We start from the raw sequence: 24,390 nt of genomic DNA, 5'->3' as shown, positions 1-24,390 counted from the left end.
CTGGTTTGCACGTTCAATTACCTGGTTTGCGCATGTAAATATATGGTTTTGCCCATATGATGAATGGGTTTGCATGTGATGGAGCATACTGGCTGTGCAGAGTTTTGATATTTAGGCCCTTAATTAGCAAGTATATATGTTTGGCATAAGAGGATCCCAAAGCATTTATCCCCTGGTGGATAACATGTTTTGATGCATTATTTGAGATCTTGTTTGCCATAAACAATACAATATTTAAATGACAGGTTTCAGAGTAGCAGCCGTGTTAGTCTGTATTTGCAAAAAGAAAAGGAGTGAAATGAACACATTTAAATACTGTAAAAAGAAAAGGAGTACTAGTGGCACCTTAGAGACTAACCAATTTATTTGAGCATAAGCTTTCGTGAGCTACAGCTCACTTCATCGGATGCATCAAATATGCTCAAATAAATTGGTTAGTCTCTAAGGTGCCACTAGTACTCCTTTTCTTTTTACAGTATTTAAATGTGTTCATTTCACGTTCACTTAGTGAACTAGAGTTTGTACTTCCGGTTTTGTGTCTGCCGTTGTTCTCTGAAGAAGCACACATGGGTGAAATGTTAAGATTGATAAAGAAAAATAGCGTTAACCTTAACAGAGAGTCTGTCTTATTTATTGTCTAACCTTGCAACTATCTTTCAAAAACAAATACCCTTAAAAATCTCTTTCTCTCTCCCCCGTTTCCGCATACTCTCTCTTTCACTCCTCATAATGCATCTAACGGCTAGATCTTGATTCAGCCCTCCCCACCCACACTTGCTGACATCATAAATTATCCAGATCTAAATGGACAACCTTCATTAACTGTGCACTTTACAGAAAGCGCTAGCTCAGGAGCTATGCGCTCTCCCACTTTTATTAAAAGTTAAAACGCTCCTGGCTGCCACGGAAAGGGGAAGATGGGGGAGGCACAATGGAAGACAGTGCTGCAGAGCTAATAAATAAAAATAATAACTATTACCATTGGCTGAGTGACCCAGGGAGAAGAGCACTGCCGAGCCATTTGTTGTTCCCTTTCACTTGTCAACAGCAGTGGCTTAAAAGCCTTAGCCATTGTTCAGGGCCTAATAGCACCTGTTGGGATGATAGGAAGACAGCTGTCCAAAAAAAAAAAAAGTGTGTGGGGGAAGGAACCAGTGATTAGTCAAGTAACATGTACTTTGGTGCAGCTGCAGTGGGACATTTTGTGTCTTAAAGTAGGTGAAGACTCCTTATCCCTACCCGCTTTTTCCCAGTGCAATAGACTCCTCTTTCCTGAGCTTGCTGGCAAGAGTACATTGTGAACCAGAGCCAAAAACCTACAGGAATATCAGATGAGGAACTGATCTTTGCGTGTCATTCTCTGAGAACAGAGCTAGTTAAAACAAAACAAAACAACTCTCAACAAGCGGAAGTTGTGCCTCTTTGACAAGAGTAGAGATTTCTTGTTTTACTTTTTTTTTTTTAATTGCTCTTTCTTTGACAGCTAAGATTTTTCTCTTCTCTTGTTCCCTGGTGTAGTGTTCATGTTAGAAAGATGTAGGAATTCTGGACACTAATAATCAATTGTCTCTTTTCCAGACCTGAAATTTGTGTGCTAATATTCGCAAAAAAGAAAAGGAGTACTTGTGGCACCTAAGAGACTAACCAATTTATTGTAGATTAAACGCACACAATGTACATTGTAAGGAGAGTGATCACTTTAGATAAGCTATTACCAGCCGGAGAGTGGGATGGGGGGAGAGAAAACCTTTTGTAGTGATAAACACCCATTTTTTCATGGTCTGTGTGTATAAAAACATCTTCTGTACTTTCCACAGTATGCATCCGATGAAGTGAGCTGTAGCTCACGAAAGCTTATGCTCAAATAAATTGGTTAGTCTCTAAGGTGCCACAAGTACTCCTTTTCTTTTTGCAAATACAGACTAACGGCTGTTACTCTGAAACCTGTGCTAATATTGTAACAGTCTTCTAGGCAATGTGGTTTAATGGCTAGAGCAGGGACTGGAAGTTAGGATATCCAGATTCTTGTCTCTGTTCTACATGGATGCTTCTAGCTATGTGCCTCTGGGCAAGTCACTTATAATCTCTGTGCCTCATTTTTTCCTATCTTTAAAAAAGGAGATTACAGTACATATCTTTTTTTAAGTGCTTTGAGATCTTCAGGGGAATGGTGCTATAGTGCATATGTGCAAAGTGTTATGATGTCATTGATTATTATTTTAGTGGAATGGCTTCTATTTGAAAATGTAGTGGAAATAAATGTTGAATATGGACTTTTTTTTAAATTCTAGCAATAGTGCTAGATATATGCTTTATTATTATTATTATTTACACCATGTACTCATTTTTTAAAAGATTGTTCAGATTTTAACTTACTGGTACCCTAAAAAGTAGGGGGGAAAGTAGTAATTTCCAGCAAGTGAATAAACAGCAGTAATAGAACCCTCAATAATTTTTTTTAATATTCAGTGTTAATATGCACACATGTGTCCAAATGTATATTTTGTGTTCTGTACCAATCATTTTCTAAAGGTGTCAAAAATTAGCAGAGCAAAAGCATAGCTGTCTGTTAGTATTAACTAGCTATTATGAGCCCTTAATTAGAAAATAAGTATATTGTTGGTACTAATATGAAAATATTTCAGGGGAACTTATTTGCTTTGATCTAACTGAGATAGAAAAATAAAGCTGATGCAAGATGTAATGGTTTAAATTCCAGATGTTTCTGTTTTTATGTTGTTACTCTTTAAATAGTTTCTGGAAATATTAAAACTATCTCAGTGGCTGCTGAGTTATGATGCTGCCCAGTGGCTGCCGCTGAGTTTGGTATACGGGCTTATTCTATCCGCTGCGTGGTATACGGGCAAATCACTCCTAAGAAATAAATTCCTTCTTTCACTTATCGCTGACTGGAATTAGAAAGGCATTAGAATGTTGCATGGGGCAGAATTTCTCTCCTTCAGTCCATAGGGAAGACATTTTCCCAACATTCCACTCTTTTTCTCACACATGCTCCTATTTATGTCATTGTAGTATTGATCAGAAAGGAAAATGTTGGTCTTAAACTTTATATAGATGTATAATATTGAAAATTAGTTGTTTTGTGTTATTTATTTACATTGTTTTGTAGACCAAAATGGAGATTCATTTTATTAATTTAATTTTTTAAAATAAATATCTCTGAACAGTTAGACAGCTTGTAGGGGTTAATAGGCAGGTAACATGCTTCCTCTTTATCTTTTAATGTCATTGAATATATTTTGGGGAGCACTTTAGTCTTTGTCTACAGTAGAGAGGTGTACCAGTAGAAGTTCTGTTGACACAGAGCCAACCACAAAACGATATCAGTGGAGTGCGTTCACACTCAGATGCTTATGTTGGTGCATTCTGCCCACATGGCATGAAGGTATATTGGCAAAAATTGTGTTGCACGGTAGGTAGGCATCCTAGTGTCTTTCATGCTGTCTTCAGGCATGCTGTCTTGTGGAAAATTGTCCCATTTGAGAACTCGCTGCTTCTAATATGGATGTGGCAGAGAGAAACACAGCTCCTTCCTACATTGTAAGCACAGGGTATATGATGTTGCCATGCATGCAAGGACACAGCACTCAAAGAGATTCAACTGAGGATGACTGTACAGTGACAGCAGAGGCTACACTGTTACAGCTGTTCTTCACAGAATAACCGCACTCAGTGGAGGGCTGGTTTTGGGGCCGTCTACTGAGCAATGGGACCTGATCGTCCTGCAAACATGGAATAGCCAATAGTGACTCCAGAATTTTCGCTTGCAGAAGGCTACGCTCCTAGAGCTGTGTATTGAATGCACTACTGTCCTACACCAAGATGGAACCTGCCCTTGCGGTGGAGAAACAAGTGGCAGTGGTCATGTGGAGGTTTGAAACCACAGAGATCTGTCAGTGAGTAGTCAATTTGGTGTTGGAAAACTTGGTGGGGGTCTGCCAGGAGATAAAAGAAGTTCTGTCAGGCTAGGTCAAGTGCTTCCCTAACTGTGCTGGAGTGATAATTAGGACCCTTGTCCCCTAGCCTGTGGTTATTTAAACCAAAAGGGAGAGGTGGTCTTGGCAATTAGGCAGGCCATCGTGGATCATTGTGGGTGCTTTACTAACAAAAATGTTGGCCGGTCTGGAAAAGTCCATGACACACGGATTTTTAGAAACACTCAACTTTTTGACAGTCTGAAAGGAGGGCCTTTTGTGAAGCCATATACTAGAAAACTGCACAGATGCAAGGAAAGGTTATTGCTGCACACTTAACATTGCATAGGGTGAGAGCCCTATTGCCAGTGGGGATGAGTGAGTGGCCAGGCTGTCTGCTGATCTAAAACAACCTGAAAGTAAGTCGTTAACAGTACCTCTGCCAGAACGCTTCAGGTGAGGTACTTTGACAGTGGTGATAGCCATAAAATGTGATCATTTGTACAGTAACTGGTAGCGTATTGTATTTGTACACTGCTTTCACAATTTTTTGGAATGAATTAACAAGATAATTTTAAGGAATATTTGATTGAATTGTGGGAGACTTGTATATGCATGTATGTGAACAATAGTAAAATGACTGCTGGAGTATTTCTAGGTTGAACAGAAGCAACTGCTTCTATAGTATGCTGGATAGCTGACTTTTAAATACTTGTTCAATGTTTTTAGTGATCTATGGGACCATTTTTAGCTATGTGAATTACTTTCTAGCACTATGGGCAGCACTACAATGCCAGAAATCACAAAAAAGGTACCTCAACGTTCAGACAATATGTACTTTATCAACATGCCAGCCATCACAAAAAAAAAAAAAAAAGAACTAGCAACTTACAGATGATTTTGCCTTTACTAACTACAACCCATAACTATGTATGAAAAAGTGAAACAAGAAGCTGGATGTCAATGCATCACAGACGATGAGACTTACAATCAAAGCAGTTCTCTTTGTTCCCTGAGCTTTTGTCTGCTGGAGTAGAGTGCAGTGGGAACTGACTCAAAAGGATTGTGAGAAGGTTGGTGGCTCAAGGAACAGGGGTAGGGAGGTATGATCCTGCCAGAGAAGGGAGCTGTTTAAGAAGTCTGAAAGCCACCTGGGAACGTATGTAGCCAAGCAGTTTTCTGTGATAATCCTCCCAGTGGACCTGGTGTGGAGTAGGGTCATGCATACCATGGTGGGCTGATCAAAGTATCTCTGCCTTGTAGCTTCTGGGAAAATCTTAAATACTCTGTGTTAACAATATTTTGTGAAATTGTGCCCACAGACTGAAAGCTGTGTGTAAAAATTAACAGACTGTTCCATCCATAGTACTGTACATGCTACTGTGTGCAACTGGGTGGCTGCTGGCCTGGTCGTGTGTGTGTGTGTGCTCCAGCCTGAAATTTTTTTTTATGTTCAGTCTCTTGCCCTGTGCCAGTTGTGCCCCATGCATGTGCTATGTATATCTTTGTGGATCCATTTCATGGTGCCTACATATCAGGGGACAGTGCTACCTTGACTGTAAGAGGAAATATACATTGTGTGGTCTTGAATCTCCAAAGCTTGGTGCACTATATGTGTGTCTGTTTGTGATCTATGGTGTCTTGCAAAGCTGTATGTAATGCCTTAAAAGCACTGCTCGGTTGTTAGAGAACCGTGTGTGTGTGTGCAAATGCTGTATGTTCATGTAACTCCATGATGTCAATTGCACAAAACTATTTATAGTTAATATTGCCTTGTTCACTTGTTATGAACTTTGTCTGGTGCTGCTGTTGAAACCAATAAGATCTGTGTGATTAAAATGCTCTTTAAAAAGAGATTTTTCTGCATGCATACCTTTGTCTATCATTTTGATGGAGGAAGGGAAGAAGATTCATTTATAATGTGGACTTCAGGTCTGAGTTTGTTTGCTTCCCAGTGTAAACTGGGAGAGCAGTGGGTTAATTTTGGTCCATTGAGAATGCTTATGCAAGACTACTTGCTGGAGAGTGTTGGTATAATGGTATGCGGATGGACATGGGGTGGAGAAATGGTGGCTGGATGGCAGAGTGTGTTTACAGCTAGATTAGAAGGAAAGGATATATGGGTTCACACTGTGTTCTCCATCAGCTCTTTCCAGGCAATGCAAACATACGGGCACACCTTGCCAAGCGTTAGGGTATCAGCTTACACTATAGTTTCTTTAATGGGACATAAACAATCACTTGCCTTCCCAGATTCTCCCTCTTCCAGGGATGACCTGTGTCGGCATGAGGCATTCAGACTGTCTGCAGTCCAGCTGGGTGTTGATCACCTTTCTTTACTCCACCTTGTTGTCCACTTGCTGGCCAGTGCCAGACACCTCTCCCTCATCCACTGCTTCACAGGAGCTTCCTCCTCCTCTCCTGGACATGAATTGTCCACAGTGGTTACAGGGGAAATGATAGTGTCCCTGGTGAATATAGCAGCCAGCTGGTTATAAAAGACACAGGTCATGTGGATAGCTCCGGAACTCATTGTTCTCCTTCACCTTCTGATGGTCCTGCCTCAGCTCCTTTCCCTTTGCACAGCCCTGGGACTTCTCTTTGGGGTATCTGAGTTTTGCCATTTCCTTTGCCTAGTCACTGTAAATAGTCTTGTTCCTATGGGAGTGCTGCAGCTGAGCCTGCACACACTTCTCTCCCTACAGTGCAAGGAAATTGAGCATCTTCTCCTTGACCCAAGCAGCAGCACAGGACTGAGAAGCGAGGAGCCATGCTGTCCGCAAATTATCAGCAGGGAACCGCAACAGATATGGCTGTGAAGACCTTGCTGGGCATTTAAAAGTGAGGTGGAGTTCTAGTCATTGTGACCCTTGGACAGTGGAGTTCAAAAGTGCTTCCAGACAGGTCACTCCTGAAGGGAATGTTGCATTGTGGGATTGCAGTTGGAGGGCTGCTTATGGGTACAGGTACCCGTGCATTCACACTGCCACTATGCTGATAGAACTATAATAGCTGGAGGTTTAGGTCACTCCAAAAAGAGGAATAAGTAAGCTGGAAAATGTGGAGAATTTAGTCATTAGGAGACAAAATTAAATGTGGATGCTGTACTCCAGGCTGTGCTGAAAATGAGTGTTAGTACAACTTTCTAGCGTAAACTAGGCCTTAGAACACAATGAAACCATTTTTGTGAAAGAGGGATTTGGAACAAATATGTCAATGAAGCACAGTTAAAGCTCAAGTAAACCAATAACAGGTATTATGTTATGCACACTTAGCCCACAAAAAATTGGTTTACAAAAGTCATTTTCTATTCATTTACTTAGATCCTTTTTTTTTTTTAATACTTTCAGAGAAGCTTAACATATACACATGCTCACATACACAAAAGTGTGTGTGTGTATAGATACATACACAAATTGGACTGGTTTATAGAGCTTACTGCACTGGAGAGAATGTGGTTTTATTCCTAGCACTGCAGCTCCTTTTGAGGATTATTGGATGCTGGCATGAGTCTCCAGGTCTCATTGTTCCATCTGAGGGAGTCAGTCTTGAGAGTGTTTGGCACCAAAGGGGGGAAAGGAGGGAGAGTTCTTGGGAATGAACATGAACTGAAGAGCCAGTATGCTGCTGTAACAATGGCTGGCACAGTTGGAGGGCCATTCACCATTGGGTATTGCCATAGGCATTGATGCGAAGCAGCATATGCGAGCAAAAGAGGCAAGGGTGGAAAAAAGGAAAACAAAATGCTGTGTAAATATATTTTGAAGGACATAATGACTGATAAACATACAATCAGGAAAAAATCAAATAATTGTTGTGAATTAATCCGTATTTCAGGTCAAAGGACTCTGTTCATCCACATTCTTCTCTTTTGCCACTATTTATTTTCCAATTTTTGTTATTCTTTCCATATTTTGTTCTCTTTCTCTTCTCCTGCCCTAGCCATAATTCTCCATAACACTTAGCATTAATGGAGTGCTTTAAATCATTGAGAACCTTTGCAAGTTTTAACTTCACAACACCCCTGTGAGTAAGTACTGTAATATCCTGGCTATTCTGTATGTGTATCACTGCTATCTACTAGATAGAACCAGAACTAGTGTTCTAAAGGCTAGATTCACAATGGAACTTAGATGTCTAGAAAATAATTGGGATTCATAAAGCCTGAGTTAGGCTCCCAATACAATGAATGGGGAAAGATAGGCACTTTAGAACAAAGGTCACAAAAGCCAGGAGGCCAGATGGCTCTTCACCTAAGCTAGCCAATGGGAGATGCTAAGCCCCACCCCTCTCACTTAAGGTACTTAAGTGTGAGCTGCAGGGAGGCATGTCCCTCTGCTTTGGGATTCTCCGCTGCAGTCCTTTTCTTGGTGTTAGGTGCCTATGCTGGTTTTCCCAGAAGCCAGGTGGAGAGGCTGCTTCCTTATAATTTAAATAACATAAATAATGAAAGAATTGGTAGGCCAAAGAGAGAGATTTCAGAGTAGCAGCCGTGTTAGTCTGTATTCGCAAAAAGAAAAGGAGTACTTGTGGCACCTTAGAGACTAACAATCTGATGAAGTGAGCTGTAGCTCACGAAAGCTTATGCTCAAATAAATTTGTTAGTCTCTAAGGTGCCAGAAGTACTCCTTTTCTTTTTGCAAAGAGAAAGAGTGTGCAATGAGTCTGTAGCCTTATGGGTTGAGTGCTCACCTATAAAGTGGGAGACCTCTCCAGCAGGGGTGCTGGAACAGGCGGCGCAAAAGGCTATGACCCTCCCACTTTTCGCCACAGGCCCAGCCCCGTGCTTCTCCTCTTCCTCCCGGAAGCTGGAGCCCAGCCTGGGTAAGAGCGGCCCAGGGAGCCCAGGCAGCCCGTGGAAAGCCACAGACCCTCCACCTACCTAGGGTGGGAGGGCCCGAGAGCAGTCCCTAGTCCGTGTGTCACCCTCCCTACCCCGGCTCCTGGCCTAGGGCAGATGGAGGGTCCTCAGCTCCCCACAGCTTCCTGGGCAGCTCTTACCATGGATTGGCTGCGGCTCTTCAGCCCCAAGGCTCTACCACCAGGCTGGAAGCTGGAGCCAGATCGGGGTAAGAGCCACGCACCCTCCACCTGCACTAGGCTCCCCAACCTGGCTCCGGCTTGGCCGGAGGGTGGGGTCTTAGGGAGAAGAGGAAGGGCAGGGTGGGGCCAATGAGGGGGAGGGGCCTTGCTCCCCCCCATACTTTTAGGCACAATCCTCCTGCCTCCAGTCCCCCTGCTCCAATGACTCGTATTAAATTATTTATTCACAGTGAAACAGCTTCAACAAGAGAGACTGAGGGAACCCCACATCAGATTATCCCTTAGCCCTGTGCTTAGGGCATGCTCAAGAGGTGGCAGATCCCTGTTCAAATCCGTTCTCCCCCTCAGGTGGAGGAGGGATTTGAACCAGGTGAGTATCTTAATCGCTGGGCTAAAAGTTATGAGGGAGGTGGTCCTCCTTCCATCCATTTTGTGTAAGAGCACCTACGGGGGCCTGATCCAATAGTTGAGCTCTGAACATGTTGACCGGATGTGGCCCCACAGACAAGTTAGATGGAGGAATGCCTGTCTTTGTGAATTGCTCTGGGGCTCCGGGGTCTAGACATCTGGGACTGCTGTGTGCATATGAGAGGTACAAAAATATAGGTGCCTAGTGTAGGTGTAGTATGACTTCTATGTTTGCGGAGGCAGCTCCAGTCAGGCAATGGGGCCACAGGTGGTGGGCCAAATTCCACGCCTGCCAGAGGCTTGCAGTTTGGGGAGGCAGTGCCCCCTGCCTTCCCTCCCTCCCCCCAACTATGCCTCTGGTGCCTAGGTAACTTCTATGGCAGAAAGTTTGGTGCCAAGTGAATTTAGGCACCTGTGGGGTTTGATGGCTGCAGAATACGATTTCTGTTAATTCCAGTGGGGCCTGATTCTGGGGTTTAGGCATCTAAAGAAGCAGTTGGGCGCCTAAGTCTTTTGTGAATCTAGCTCAGTGATTCTCAAACTTTTGTACTGGGGATCCCTTTCACATAGCAAACCTCTGAGTGCGACCCTCCCCCTCCCCGTTTAAATTAAAAACACTTTTTTTTGTATATTTAACACCATTATAAATGGAGGCAAAGCGGGGTTTGGGGGCTCGTGAACTGCCATGTAATAACCTCACAACCCCTTGTGGGGTCCCGACTCCCAGTTTGAGAACCCCTGCTCGCTCTGTGTGTCATAGGTTCTATGTTGCTAATAGTTAACAGAGATTTTCCTTTAACTCAGGTAGATGAGTCCTGTGTTTCTGAAGAAGGAAGAGTTAAGCACTATCACCTCTGTTACTGAGGAGTTCTGAATGAGTATGGCATACAAGCGTAGCATATCCAGCATCTGTGTTTGTATAGCACTTAGCATAATAAGGTCCTGCATCCATGACTGGCAATTGTACTAGATGGCTAGAAGTTGTTACAGTATCATCCCCATTTTACAGATGGTGAAAATGAGGTAAAGCTGTTAAGTGATTTCCCAACTCCATGAAGAGAGTCCATGTCAGAATAGTGATTAGAAGTAGCAGTTGCCAGTTCTCAGTCATGTGCTCAGATCACTAGACTGAGTCTAGCTTTATGGTTGTACACATTGCACGAGTACCCATATGTAAATATGTAAACTTTCTAAATTGCACAACGTATGTCTATTTTCTAAACAATTTACTGTGTTATTTCTTTTCCCAGTATATATGTGCCTCCCAACAAAATGTTCTAGGTTTTTATTTAGTTTGTGAAAGTTTCTATGGTTGTAGCTTTTAGGACAATTATGTTTTTTTAATATTAATCTGTTTCAAAGCTGTTTTTATAGAGTGGATATAATACATAAATTCTAATCACTTTAAAGATACAGTATGTAAACCTTTCACAAACAATACTCAGAATACATGAACAAGACGTATGATATTCCTGTATAACAAAATATAATCAAACTATAATTTGATACAGACTTTCAGTTCTTCCTTTTGAATGGGGAATGGCCATCTATTGTCTCTAAAATCATAGTATTCTTTTTTTAAATAAAAATATTTGAAGGCTGTAAAAATAGCAAAATTCTGTCAAAGTGCCTCACATGACAATTGCAGTTCAAGTCAAAAGAGGTGTCAAACTACTTTAGTACATCAATTAAGCATGATTACATGTATCTTAAACAAAAAATCCATATAGTGTTATTTTAAATAGTTAACATACAGTATTTCAGCAGGGGAAACACTTATTAGATCACAAGAATCTATTTTGCACCATCAGCATTGCAGAGGGGATTATAATTGTGTTAAATTTTCATATTACTCATATTCACACATTAATGAACAGATGCATTGTTACTATTGGGAGTTTGCCATTTGGCCTTTCACATCCCTAATCATGAATTTCCTACTGAGATCTTTACCATTCTAGCAGAAATTCAGTCATTGATACATGGCTGTCCATTGAATTCATTATTGTTAGCTTGTTTGTTGCAGCTCTTCCTGAATTACCAGTAGAGTCAGGTTGCAAGAACAGTAATTTGTAACATGAGTTGTTTCATTACAGTCAATAGGTTTTTATTGACAAAACCAAAAAAAAAAAAAAAAAATCCTTAAAAAATAGCATTGAACTTAATCACAGCCACTTCTATCCTGGTTTATGCATAGAAAATTAACTATGATTTCTGATCAAGCACCTTCCAATAACATGGTCATGAAGGAGCCATTCATTTGGAGGGACTATTTGTTACAAGGAGGGTAATTGTACTAAGCTGCCGTGTAGCTGAGCTGTGTCTCTGCTTGGTAGTTAATACAGCGGCCTGCAGTGAACCTGGAGTGTTCTGTAGGCTTCAGAAACCAGGCTACTGTTGCTTTAACTCTCCAAGTTAGACAGAAGACTTCTGTTTCTTTACTAGCACACTACAGCGCATATTTTGTCTAGCTGCAGGGGAAAAGCTTTGTCATGGACTTTGCTGACAATAGACTTAAAAGTAAAACGTTCTACTTTTGGTGCCTGGAGGTTCTGTAGCCTATTGTTAGTTCACAATGGATTTCTATTGCTGCATTCCTGCTTTGCAAAGGTTTGTTAGCTTTTAATGACTGACAGTCCTCTATTGCAAATACCGCATTGGCGCTGGCCTGTTTATATGCTACTCAAGAATTTTTGAAAAACACAGGAAAAAAGAAAACAGCAATGTTTATTTGACCTATTCAAGATATGTTTTAAAAAATGGTTTCCTTCATGAAGTGTTTACTGGGAAAGTACAAACTTTGGAAATATTTGTAAAAGTGTCTAAAGCACAGTGGAATCTTCTTATCATGAACTCAGGAATGGAAATATTAATGTTATAACGTTAACATGCAGCTTCTCATAGCTATTTCATTGTGATCTAATTGTAATTTTTGATCTTATAATTAAATCTTTTATTAATGTAGTTCTTGTTATTACAAAAAAGTTAGAATAAAACTTCATTCACCCTGCCATTTAAAGAGTAGAATTCCTATAATTATATATTTTTTTAATATTAAACTGGAGACCGAACATTTAGGGATGGTATGTGTGAGAGAGTATAATGCTAGTTTATGAAATAAAGATTTTGGGTTGTTCACTTTCATTTTCCACAAATCCTTTATAAAGAGAGAATAAAATACTATATTATTGGCATTTTGAGAGAGAAAGAAACGTTTGATATGGTTTTATTGAAAACTGCACACAGATTTTTGTGACACTGATTCCTGAGAGCTTTAAGATAGGGGCTCAAGAAGGTTGGCAAAATTAGCCAAACAAGATAATGAAGGCTCCTCATAAAGCTTTTTACTATGGGGAAAATTAACCAGTTGCTAATAATTGTATGGTCCCTAGGCCAGACGGTCCCTTTGATAAGTTAACATGTACTCCTTTTATGCTCCTGGTAGGGGGTAAACAAATGCCTGAACAAATACAAATACACATAAACACAAATGTGGAGAATAGCAGTATATGTCTTAGATCCAGATAATAAGTGTGGGTATTGTTATTTAGATGGCGCATACTGGGACACTTATCTTTTAGTACACTCCATTTTCTAACTGAATGCAGTACTAATCGTGGGATTGAAAGCTATTGTAATTGTGTACCCATCTAAATGCTGACAAGAATATACAATTACATTGTTTGGAACGGAGTTTAATGTTCTCTGAATTTTATTAGCATTTATATTTACTTATGCATTAAAATTCCACATAAAAAAGAGCTCAAAATGCAAGAGTTAGAGACATAAATATCGGCCACATCCACACCCTCAGTGTATTTTCCCCTGAAAATATTGAACAAATATATTTTATTATAAAAAGGAAATGATAGAAATCTGAAATGAGAAAATAATGGGTTTCCATTCTAGGCATTGCTTCCCCCCACTTCCCCATTTCTGGATTTTACAGTCTTTGTAAAGCTTTTTATCACACCAAACTTTTTTATTTTTATTATTATTATTATTATTATTTATTATTTACAATGTCTGAGTTTGTGTGTGTTACTGGAAAATCTTTCCACGGTGTACTTACCACCACACGATGTTTAAACACACATTATAAAGTGGATATAATTGTAAACACACAGAGGGACATAATTACATGTAGCAGATTTAGATTTAGGAGCTAATTCTTTGCCCCTTTTTTTACTCTGCATTTTATCAACATAATTATTTTTTGACTGCGGACTAACACCCTGAAATTGACAAGCATCCATTATAAGCAGGAACTTGTTCACTAAATTGAAAAACAATGAATTGCAGGTTTATATGTACCCATTGTCATACAGAATTACTATGGCTTTGTTCTGCAAGAGGAAAAAGCTAATGATTTTGAAACAGCAGGTGACAAAACACATTCTCCCCCCCCCCCCTTATCAGTTTGTTGATGAAGTCATTATGAATTGGGGCCCAGAATAGGGTTGGCCTTATTTTTAGCAGATAGACTTTTAATGAGTTCTATTGTGGAGCCAGTCATGTTGATTTTCTTACATTTTTTTTCTCCCTTCACTCAGAAACTCCCAGTATTGAAAAGCTACTATCAAAGGACTGGAAAGACAAGCTTCTTGCCATGGGATCAGGGAACTTTGGAGAAATAAAAGGTAACATTGTCACTGTGATCCTACAGAGTTAAAGTGAAACAAAAATAAAATGTGTGTATATAATTAGCTTTATGGAACTTCTTCATGTTTTTTGTTTTATTTCTCATTTCTTTGTTTGTTGGCAGTGTACAATCTCCCTGTGTGATTTTTAATAAACCATGGTATGTCCTAAATGAACAAGCCACTTTCATTTATGTAAGGCTTTTGTTCCATCTTTAATTCTATTTTTATCAATATAAGGGGAGTCTATTATAGGATTCATATAAAACCCAGCAGAGATTTTCACAGTTGCATATTAACATAGTGTTTAGCATCCATATACAGCAGGAACTACACATCTGAAATCGGAAGGAGATCAGAAATGTTTGCTATTGTTGGTGCAGATTGTGATAATATTGTGCAATAGATGAAAGGGCAGAGTTTTTGTGGTGATGCCTCTAGGTACTGAAATTAACTTGTTCAGATATTAAGAGACAGCACACAACATCTGTGTGTTAAAGCATGTTCCTTTAAAGTCCTGCTGTAGAAGGAAAATGCAAAATGTGACCATTATTCAGCAGTAGTACCTTCTGTTTTGCCAAGATATTTACCCGTTTTATATATCAAAATAAGTGTGTCAAACTTGATGTAAATTCCAAAGACGCTGATGTTCCCCTAAAAGAAATCAGTGTGAGACTCCCACTTCCTACATGATAAAGTCAGATGGGGCTACTGTGATCATCTAATCTGACCTCCTGTATAACATAGAACTTCCCCAAATTGATTTAGATGAGTTCATGAAGAATAGGTACATCAATGGCTATTAGCCAGGATGAGCAGTGATGGTGTCCCTAGCCTCTGTTTGCCAAAAGCTGGGAATGGGCGACAGGGGATGGATCACTTGGTGATTACCTGTTCTGTTCATTCCCTCTGGGGCACCTGGCATTGGCCGCTGTCAGAAGACACGATGCTGGGCTAGATGGACCCAGTATGGCCGTTCTTATGTTCTTAACCCTGTTTGAACTAGAACATGTCTTGCACCACTTACATCAATGCAAATCCAGAGCAGCTCCATTAAAGTCAGCAGAATACACCAGTGTAAAAGTGGTGTGACATCAGAATTAAGCCCTACTTATTTTTAATAGACCTAGTTTTCTGCTTTTGTTTTACTTGTATTGGGGCAAACCCCGAAGTCCTTATTCAGACAAGGTCCCAAAAACTTACTCCAGACAGTTTTAAGGACCTGTTTCTCAGTGCAGAGTAACACTCAGTAAAATGTTGAAACAAAAGCTGTCACTTTAATCCTAAAAGGCAGTCTCTTAGGGAATAATTCATAGGTTTACACTAAAACTTAGTATTTTATTCATATGTTCCTTTCAGCTTGTCACAAGTAAGCCACCGGCACTAGCTTGCTCTAGTCCACTGACTTACACAAGAGGGAAAGTATGCCATTTGCTCCCCCCAACTTCCCTAGCTAGGGACTGTAACTCATATGGGTCCAGAATAAATTACGCATCTGGTACACTTATTTGATAACTTGATGGCCAAACACAGCACTTCAGCACCAAGTAGCCTGAGGTATTACTCTTATAAGTGGGCCAAATTCTGAATTCCTTACTCAGTCTTTGCACGTGCAAATGCACTTGAGCACACTTTCCTCACATATGAGTCAATTGGCCAGAGAGAGCTATTGCTAATATCTTGGCTTATGTGTGGTTAGTACATATTCAAAAAGTATATGATTTAAGTAACCCTACGATGTGGTGTGTAAACTGATTCATTAATCTTTAAGATGTTTTAGGGTGAGGGTCTGTAGGTGGCTTTCATTTCAGATTTCGATGTTTTCTTGCTGCAGCAGCCATCACAAGCGCTCTGGAACTTCTTTAACCCTTGAGATGCTGGAGTTTTAAAAAAATTTACTCCCTGTGATCCTCCACTCTCTTTGGACTGAGTAAAGACTCTGAAGCTTGCTCTGTACTAAGAAGGCAATCTCTTCCAAATGCCTATGATCTTGTTCTGTTGGAGGGCAGTCTTTTTTCTCCCTTCCTCTCTTTCCCCTTCACAAGTTAAACATGAAAGCAGCAGCGACTATAAGATAACACGAAAGAAATTCAACAGCTCTTTCAGTCTTGCCGGGGGTGGGGGGGCAGGGGGAGGATGGGGAGAAAGAGTTTTCTTTGCTTTAACTTTTGTTTTTAAATTTCATGTTTTGAACACAAGTTGAGTTATTGTTTCATAGCTTTGTTCAAAGCCTCACACCCAATGCATTTTACTGGAACTGCGGTTCTATGGCTGGGGGCATGGTTATTAGGTGTTTGGATCAGGTTTGGCAGTAAGCTGTGAAAACAGGCGCTGGTTTATTTTTCCTACTGACTGCCGTGACAGTTGCAATTATTGTGCATTGTTTGTAGGTGGCTAGAAAGAAAGGAGGATACAATAGAGCATTGCCCTCTGGAGGTAAATGAATTTGACTTACAGGTTCTTGGGGGGTCATGCAGGCTGATTATTTAGTGCCCAGGAATGTGGTTTTCATGCCACCGCCAGCCATGAGCAACTAGCAAACAATAGGTCAGTGGTATTGCAACTGTATTTAGTGAGACAACATGAAAGGTGTGCAAGTTGAGCTGTTTTATACATACACACACACAGGCATTGTACTGGAAAGAAGTAATGTTTTTTTCCTACTATGTGAACATGAGGTTATTAACAGTTTTTCAATTGTAATTTTTAAATTAATTTCTCTGTGTGCGTGTGTGTATGTGTGTGTGTATATATATATATATATATATATATATATATATATATACTTACACACACATTTAAAAAAAACATTTCTCTTTTAGTGATATTTGGAAACGCATTCTCAAATAGTGTCTTTTTATTAGGACATTCTGGAAAGTGTACAGGACTTAAAGATGTTTTGCCCAACTATTTTGTATAGCAAATAGTTTTTTCCATTTAAATGTTCAAAATTTCATTATGTTTTTCATTAGATCCAGGGGAGTTTTACAGGGTTGTGTGCTGCAGATTCAGCATGAGGTTGCTTATTGTTATTGCCTGAGTTTATGTCATTAACATTGAATTATATTCTCTGATAGAGGCAAAAATCAGAGGAAGATAAAGATTCTTCTAAATTCTAATTTTCTGTTACTGTTATTTCTTTTAAATAAACAAATGGTAATATTTTACCAAAGGTAGGGAAGTATGTTTATTAGCTAGAGCAAGCACCAGCTACAACAGGATTCCCTAGTTCTAATCCCAACTCTGCCACTTACTTGTTCTGTGACTTTCAGCAAGTCTTTTAAGATCTTTCTCAATTTACCCATCTTTATAATGGGAGAAGCAATGCTTACTCGTCTTTCAGGGGGTGCTCAGAAACCTAATTAGTTTTATTTCACTTTGAGATCATCAGGTGGAAGGATCCATATATGTCCAATTATTAAAGAAAAGGGAAAAATAGTGTTTTATTCTTGTGGTGTGAATGTATGTGTGTATTCTTGAAAAGTTCATTCCAGTTTCATACACATTTCAAGGATATCACCTACATTTAAATTTGTGGGAAACTTCCAGAACCAATAGTAGCTATAAAAATTGACAAACAAGTGTATCCGTTGTATATTGTGTGTATGTTTGTATAGATATATAGTAATAGTGGGTGGAAGAAAAGTACAAGCCTGAGGATGGAGGCTTCCGAGGAGATCTTATTTTGAAAGTCACACAATTTTGAATCTGCTCAAAGCAAGTCAATCCATAGTACACTAAATGAAATTCCAATACAAGATGCCCTTTAATTCTTTTCAAAGCACCAAGCAATTAAGTTGTTTAAAACTTTTAAAATATGTATTGAATTAATTAGATATGTTTAAATAGAAATTCTTTCTACATCCACTGGTTTTGGAAATGGGTTCAGAAAAGCCCGTTGGATTAGTCATGGGTAATATACTTTATTGGATTCAGTGAAGCAGGATGAGTTTCAGAGCTAAAACGGATCACCTACAGGAGTCTGATTTCCTCCCAGTCCAGCACAGCACGTTAGCTTCCATGCAGTGTAAGTGAGAATGGTTGTCTTCCTCCATAGCATCAATATTGGCTAGAGCAGAGGCAGTATGTGGGATGGACCGATGGACCAATGGCCTGGTACAATATGGCAAATCCTGAATTGCTGTGTTCCTCTGTCTCCACACCCAGAACACGCTCTGCTGCTGTTAATGCTATTTCAGTTCCACCAGTGTTACCATTGTTGGAAGTCCTATTGTAGATGCGGGACGTCAGCTGGCACGACTCCTTCAGCAGGTATAGTGGTAGCATTCAGTGGGCCTTCTGCACTAGGTTTTCCAGTGTTGCTAACACTAGTGGGGTTGAACTGGCATTAGCAATGGTGAGAAAACTTTGAAAAACTTTCCTAGCATGCATAGGGCTTTTGTGTTAATCTAATTTATTTCCCATTTGCCAGGAGTTAATACATTTTGATATGTCCCCCACTTAACTAATTTTGAATCAGTATAGGGAATTACAAGACAAAAGTTTGAACTGACTTTTGTTTAAAATCTTCCTGACTTTGCTTACTCCCAGAATTAAAGTACCGCTAAGTTAATTGTTTAAGAACTGTTGTGCCTGAATCTCTGAAAGTCTGGGCAAGTCTGAATCTGCATTTTTTTTTAAAAGCCCTCTCTATTGCATGGGATAGTCCCCAAACAACTCTGGTGAACTCTTCTTTTTACCTCTTGTAAAAATGAAGAATCATTGGGGCAGATCTGGCTCTCAACTGCACCCGTTTGAAAGCAGGGCAACTCCAGTGGAGTAACTCCAGATTTAAAAGAGAGCAGGATTAACCCACCATGCCTAATCTTAATGCACTAAACCCATATATATGTGACATAGACATTTATTTTTAAGCAGAGAGCTCTGTTACATCTTGTATGAAATATCAGTACAGGTATTTATATTAAACTGTGTTTGATATATGACAAAACTGTGTTTGATGAAGACTTTAATCTTGCTTGTGTGTAGTGAAGTCGGGGCATGAATGTATATTCAGTGAACAGTCTTATGACTGCCAATAATGGATTAAGAGAAATAATCCATTCAGTGATACTATAGCTCATCAGAGCCGTGAATTAAAGACATATGTTATGTAGATTCAATGTATGGATTAAAATGGATAATCTGTGAGGTGACACACAGAATCTTGAGATAAGTGGGCTATGCAGATTCAGTATATGGATTGTGACCGATAATTCCATTTAAGTAACACTGGACAAGTTGAAGACAAGTAAGCTTGGGGTAGTGCTCAGGTTATGAGCAGTAATCCAGTGAGTGACGTGTTGGATCTCATAATCTGTAAACTGAAGACAAGAGAGCAAAGGATTCCACATTTAGATGTGGGAAAGGAGAAGGAGGGGGTGATTATTCATTGGGCAAAAACTGGGTTTAAACCTTTAACTAATGAAGCACAGCTCCCCAGGAGATGTGTGAAAGCTGAGCATTCCCTTCATAGCTGTGTGAATTTGCATTTGCAAATTATCGTTTGAAAAATGTTTGCATGTTTCTGTCAGATGTGGACCTGTGGTATTCTTTTTTATGGAAAGTGTTGTATTTGGAATAGGAGAGAGAAGGAGAGTGAGAGAGAGAATCATAAGTAGAGGAGATAAGATATATGTGGTGGTTGGCTTCTTAAGTATGATAAATTCAATATTTATTGAAACCTACTTGGTATCATCTTCTCTCTGTTTATTTACTTTGTTTTTTTTAATAGTAGCAATTTGCTGACAGTGAGCTTTAGGCCTTTGCTGATGTTCCGAAAGTGCTGGAGGGGGGAACTTGCCCAGTGGCACACTGGGGAACCTAAAATTTAAAGGCAAACTTGGCAGCTGCTGAAATAGTGGTTGATCAGAATACAATGTGATACTCTCAGCCGGCAAAGAAACAGAGAGTGCCAATCGAGCCACACCACCGCAGTGCCGCTTTCAGATGAACTTGAAAGACTGAAATGGACACTGTGGCTGGAGGGAGCTATTCTCATTTGTCCCTGCAGGTGGAGGTTAGTCCAAGAAATGGAAATGGGAACAAAGTCTTGGGAGAAGGCCACCAAATAGGATTGGAGGAAATACCGTTAAAAATATTAAAATCGAGAGCTTTGTGACAAAATAGTTAAAGTGCTGCTTTCAAGCTGCACTGGACTATTTCAGCATTTTCTCTGAATAAGCATTATGACTCATAATAAATAAAAAATGAAATCCTACTTAACCAAATACCTCTCTTATTTTTTTAAAAGTGGTTATCAATAGAGGGGGAAAAAGTCTAAAATTGAATTAATTTAAATAGCAAATGGCAATGGCTTTATTTTGTTTGACCATGTGGAGGCCAACCTCCTCCATTTAAACGTCATCCAGAGCATTGGCTTTAAAAACAAACAAACGAACAAACAAAAAGGCTAAAACCAATGTCCTCTTTGAGTTAAAAGTACCTCATGGATCGAGCTGATAAAGATTAATGTCCTGAGCTACAATTACCAGTCTGTCAAAAGGAAGAGCATATATATACACACACATGCATACACACACACACAGAAACACACACACACCTATATTATGCTGAGTTTGTCTTTTGCTGCTGTATACAATTCAAAACATGAACCAGCTAGCATAGTTACAGCTTGTTGCCTGGATGGGGGCACAATGAATAGCTGTTGAGAAGTGGTCCTAATACAATGTTGTCTATTCTTTTTGTAACCTTGACAGTAAGTAACTAACCTGGTTAAATACCAAGCTTTGTTTGCAGCCTACTGTACCAAAACTTTTATGACAGCCAATATTGAATATTCACTGAGGACTTATTTCTAGCATTGCAGAATAGTTAATGGACTGGTCTGTTTCAGAATGTATTACAGAGCAGAAGGCTGTGTCTTTGTCCCTACAGAATATTCATTCTTGAGGGTAACAATAGCTAAATATTATTGTTCATCAAATGTTTTAGTTCATTCCAAGCCATCTTCCTTGAAGGCTAAACGTTTCAGACAGTACACATGCTCAAATCAAGATGAGTATCCACCTTCTAGGCTGTTATTCCAAAAAGAACATATTTATTTCAGTGGCTCTCAAACTTTTTTACTGGTGACCCCTTTCACACAGCAAGCCTCTGTGTGTGACCCTCCCCCCTTATAAATTAAAACCCCTTTTTAATATAGTTAACACCATTATAAATGCTGGAGGCAAAGTGGGGTTTGGAGTGGAGGTTGACAGCTCGTGACCCCCCATGTAATAACCTCGCAACCCGAGGGGTTCCGACCCCCAGTTTGAGAACCCCTGCTTTATTTGTTAAAATACAGAAGAAAATATATTACAGAAAACCGTAGATAGATAACTTTTTTTTTCTTATTGTAAGCTATGGCTCAGCTAGTACAAATCAATCAGAAAGTTTCCTTCTATTAAGCTGATTTCACATATCCGTATGGAGTCAATTAATTTAACAAGCTAGGTAGCTGTATATTTCAGACATGCATTGTAAAGTAATGGTGGCCACTGTGTACTGAAGTTGGCTTAAATACTTAGTTGAAAATGCCAATTTTCAGATTTTTATGTCCTGGCAATCCCAAAGAGTTACTGGCTTGAAAATCATCATGCCAGCTCACAATAAATACTCATTGTAGCTATTTCCATAGCATTGAGTTGGAAGCATACAGGGGGTTTGTGTGCATGTACAAACGCACACTCACAAAACACACAACAGTGATATAGCATTAATAATTTGGTTAATCAATGACTGGTAATAAATGTAAAAATTTCTGGTCAAAGACAGAAAAAAGGTGTTTAAATTCCATACTTACCCCAGCCAGTTATGTCTGTTTATCAGGGTACATTTCCTGAAAGAGCATAACATAAACTCCCCATTGCCCCACATACAGAACTGCTGTTGACGTCAATGGCAGTTCCATGTGTGGCTCAAGGGGAGAATATTCCCATTTAAAATGAATACTACCAGGCTTTAACACTATGATTTTAGAGGAAACCTAACCAAGATAAAATTAATGCAACAAATCTGAAGATGACTTATATCAAGTGCAATCCTATTGGCTCCAATGGATTTGCATAGGGAGTAAATTAGTACAGAATTGGACCCATATGTTTAAAATAAATCCCTGTGTGTTTCTAGTGACACCTAAAATTACTGAAATGGATAGAACAAAAAATCAAATATACACTTCACAATTTATGCTGTTAGTTTGTTTTGCATTTCACTCAGTTTGGAGAATGAAATTCGGCATCTGATCCATTTCACTTTCCAGTTCCCTTTGCTTAGCACAATAACATTGTGTTTGGGTTTCCAACACTGCAGGGGAAAGTTAAAATTGAAGAAAAAAAATACAGTGGTCTGCGATGTGGGTGGGGGTGGAGTAAAAATGTCAAGGAAAAAAAGTCTGTTCAAATGAAGTCTAATCCTGAAGTTATATCCAGTCTTGGAAGTAACTCCTATTGATGCTGGTGGGAGCTGGGGCCATGCAAGGACTGTGGGATTTGATAAACTTCCCCCTCATATCTTTTTTTTTTATTATTTTAAAGTTTGTAAAACATTGTGCCTAAATTAAAGGCCCATCTTCACTTCAAAAAAAAAAATTCACATAACTAAGCAAAACACTTGGACATCACCAAGATTTTAACTAGTTATGGAGTATAAGTATGTTCCCATCCACGCTATTTTACCACTGTTTTGCCAGGGTTAAGGGTAAGGGACAACTGTTTTGTAACTTGGTTCCCTGACTTGGTTGGTTTTATAGTGTAGGTATGGTCTGTGTTCACAGCTCCCTTTAGACCGTGTCCAAATTATTAGGCCCTGACCTAACAAAGGTTTACATAAGTGCATAACATAACAAACTGTGAGTACGCCCATTAAATTCAATGGGTGAAATCTTAGTCCTGTTGAATTAAATGGGAGTTTTGCCATTGACTTCAGTGGAGCCTGGTTTTGACCAATGAGACTACTTGCAGTGTATAAAGTTAAGTGTGACCATACAGAAGTCACTTAACCTTTGTGCCTCAGTTTCCCCATGTTTAAGAAAGTGTTAAAAAGGGATAATAATGCTTTCCTGCCTGCCTGGGGCTTTGAGAGGATTAATTAGTTATTGTTTTAAAGTGCTTTGAAGATAACATGAGCTCTAAACTATATGAGCTAAGTATTATTACATTGTATCACAGCAAACCAAACATGTTGCACTGTTTGAGATATGTAGAACATCTTGAAAAAATGGCTATTCCCATTTAATGGATTTTCCCCCCATTTTTTCCCCCATGTACACAGGATTTGATTTTTTTAAACAATAACTGTTTTATGATATGAACATAATACAATGTAATTATGTTTGCCAGGCTTTATACTAGCACATTGTTTTCTTTGATTTTCTTTGAAAAACAGACACTGACAATTCAAAAGCTATTTAGGTAATTACTTTGATAGTAAACTGACTCGGGGGATGAGTTTAACTGTCTACTATTTTTTCCCCTGTACCTCTGATTGATAATGTTCCTAGTTATTTAACAGTGTCACAGAGATTATACAAAACCATACTGCAATGTTTTGCCACTATCCTTTTTGTCTTAGAGTGTATCTGGTGGAGTGGTGGGGGCGGGGGGGTTCTGATCGCATGTCCATCAGCATCTAAGGCTTCTCTGACAAAATAAAAATGTCATGGTTATCCCAGTTTCTGAGTTGTGCTCTCCAGGAAATAAAAATGAAATATTTTTGCTGCTGTGAGTGTCTAAAACCATTTGTCAACCTTCTGCTTTTTCTGTTTTGCGTGACTATGATGGGGTTCTCCTCTTACTTGGTCTTATGTGTGTCCTCACTTTAATGTACATTAAAATGTCACTGCCACCACCAGTCTCAGACTGAGAGTCGGAGCTGAGAATGTGTAATCATTTTAGTCCTAAACAATATTGTGGATAATGTCAATTTGGGGTAAAATATAGATTTAACCTTACAGAATAGCATTAACTTGGTCCTCCATTAGTGCTGCCGGCTGTGGCTGTCAAGTGCTCATTGTGACTGTGTCCACAAATATGTTTTGTTCCCAGTCCCTTCCTTCATGCCAGTAGAGAATAAACAGAGGGGTCTGGAAAGTGTCTTCACTCGTAACTGCAACTAGTCCTGGGGTTTGCTTTGATGCTTATATGTGCGTGTGTGTGTGGGCTTGTTTGATAAAGTTCATGGTGGAAAATCCACGTTGTGCCTCTGCAGTGCTACGGAACAATGAGAACAGTGTGCCCACCTAGAGCAATAGATCCTGAACGGCAGGTGGCCTGGTGGTTAAAAAGCTTTGTTAAACATGAAATGCACATTTGTTGCGGATTTGATGGTAATTCAGTGTAATTTTAAGGGCAGTCGTTGTTAGG

The 24,390-nt window shown here is 39.5% G+C and overlaps 1 protein-coding gene across 17 annotated transcripts in view; it reads left to right on the top strand.

Annotated features, from left to right (window-relative positions):
* The window catches only part of SOX5 (SRY-box transcription factor 5), a 402,743-nt gene that overhangs the window by 195,617 nt on the left and 182,736 nt on the right, over positions 1 to 24,390 (top strand). For all 17 annotated transcript variants that reach the window (XM_043538849.1, XM_037915855.2, XM_037915826.2 and 14 more), the window contains exon 4: positions 13,940 to 14,026. In XM_043538849.1, the coding sequence (XP_043394784.1) occupies positions 13,940 to 14,026 (87 nt within the window). The remainder of the gene's footprint in view (positions 1 to 13,939; positions 14,027 to 24,390) is intronic.

Source organism: Chelonia mydas, chromosome 1 (assembly GCF_015237465.2).
Source record: "Chelonia mydas isolate rCheMyd1 chromosome 1, rCheMyd1.pri.v2, whole genome shotgun sequence".
Lineage (NCBI taxonomy): Eukaryota > Metazoa > Chordata > Testudines > Cheloniidae > Chelonia > Chelonia mydas.
The sequence above is the reverse complement of the archived record's forward strand: the minus strand, read 5'-3'. Positions and strand labels throughout refer to the sequence as shown.